General features: G+C 37.9%; 1 protein-coding gene across 5 annotated transcripts in view; it reads right to left on the reverse strand.

Moving 5' to 3' along the window:
* The window catches only part of LOC102674650 (serine/threonine-protein kinase 17A-like), a 54,484-nt gene that overhangs the window by 25,697 nt on the left and 26,950 nt on the right, over nt 1-1,837 (reverse strand). Inside the window, exon 2 of one of the 5 annotated variants that reach the window (XM_031510804.1) lies at nt 1,684-1,755. The exons of 3 other annotated variants lie outside the window; for them this stretch is intronic. In XM_031510804.1, the coding sequence (XP_031366664.1) occupies nt 1,684-1,755 (72 nt within the window). Of the gene's footprint in view, nt 1-1,584; nt 1,756-1,837 lie in introns of those variants that run through there. One more of the 5 variants, XM_031510805.1, reaches the window with a different exon arrangement.

Consider the following 1,837-nt stretch of genomic DNA (forward strand, 5'->3'; position numbering starts at 1 on the left):
GCACGTTGAAAGAAATTACGAGAGACAGAGGAGGGAACGAAAAATCCGTTGGTATGGAAGCATTGGTTTCTTCGGGGGTCCGGATTTAGCCACGGAACGCCACGAAATGCCAATAAGAGGATCGTTGTCGGAATGAATGCTCGTCACGAACGAACCAAGGGATGGGCGACTTCCAAATTTTGCGAAGAAGTAAAAAAAACTAGCCGGAGAAGGGCTTGCAGGCGCTTGGCCCAATAGCGATGGGATCGAACGTATCGCGAGTTGATTTGAACAAGAGTTTTGATTGATAAGATTCGAATTTTTTTATAAATATCTCAAAGTAGAATCGAATAATGGTTATTAAATTTTCCATTTATTTAAAATTATTTTTCTTTAAAAGTTTCCTTAAAAACATTCTCATATGTTGTTTAAACCAAGTATTGTTTTTTAACAATTAGAAGTAGAAAAATTAAAATAAAATAGGAATTCTGTTTATTATAGTTTTATATAATTTTCTAAAATTTGTTTATATTGTAATTATTTATAAAAGATTCCATTAATTTTAATATCGAAATATTTATATGTAGAGTTATGAGATATTTATTTCAAGATTCGAAATTTATCAACACTCTTGTGCAAATTTGATTTACAAAGCGTAAGAATAAAATTTTGGAGATATTGCAACTAAAAATAACATAAGGAGATAACAAGTCATCCGTCAAATATAATAAAAACAATAAATCTTTTTTCAAATACCCATGCATAAAGGCTAAACAAGATAAAAAAAATGCAAAGAAATTTGCAAATAATCAATTTGTTCCTTAACTTTCCAGTAAATGCACATCCTGGAACTTCATCCCATCACTCATTGGCGAGGGAGCGTGTACGAAAAGGAGGAAGCATTCGGGCAAAGAGGAGACACCAACTCCCTTGACGTCCTTCGTCGGTCGCCACAGTTTGCTGACCCGGTTCGAAAAGAGCAAAAATCGATGTCGATTCGAGGAGGAAGGGAAAGAGTAGTGGCCAAAATCGACCAACCGGTTGACCACTGCTACGTATATACCCTCAAACTCTCTTCGCGGTAATCTCGTAGACTATTAATACCGTCTTCCCGTGCCGCCTTTGAACCGAACGGAACTAAAACTACCGGTACACTGCACGGTCGATGCATCCGGTCTAAACGCCTATCGGTTAACGCGTGTATTGATCGCAGTTAAGGATCCATCGTTTCTATCGATGCCAACCGTCTATGAATAACAATTAACCGTGAAACGTGTTATGGACTTGCATTCGCTCGCTTATGGTATGCGCTACGCCTATCTTGGATTTTCGTTAATCAACAGAGAAAATCGTGGTGAGTAATCGATTCAAAAGTGGGAAAACCGAAACAGTTAAAAATTGTGCAAATATCGCGGAAGATCTACGAATTGTTTTCGAAACGCAAGCCACGATGAGTCGCAGAGAGACTTTCTGTCGACTCAGCGTCCTTGCGAGATATCGTTGCCAGAAATTGACTAATAATACAAATTAAACACCCACTGGCGTTATTACATCAGAATGTGAAAATAATAAAGGAAGGGGAAGAGGAAGGGAATCATTTGTAACCTTTCACTGGTTGCCGCATAGATAATCGTGTAACAATCTCTCGACGCTTTCCGCGAAGTGATAACGTATTATCAGCCTCGACTAATCTCTTTAAATTACCTTCTCACAATGGGGAACCCTGTTACGGTATCTTCGGTAAATACAAGTACAACAAGCCGTGGCGATACGTACCTGGAACACAAACGAAAAATTTATCGTTAGGTGGCGAGAAATTGTGAAGCGACGAAAAAAGAAAAAAAAAAAAAAAAAAAAA

The sequence above is a fragment of the Apis dorsata genome, unplaced genomic scaffold (genome assembly GCF_000469605.1).
Source record: "Apis dorsata unplaced genomic scaffold, Apis dorsata 1.3 scaffold_263, whole genome shotgun sequence".
In the NCBI taxonomy this organism is placed as follows: Eukaryota; Metazoa; Arthropoda; class Insecta; order Hymenoptera; family Apidae; genus Apis; species Apis dorsata.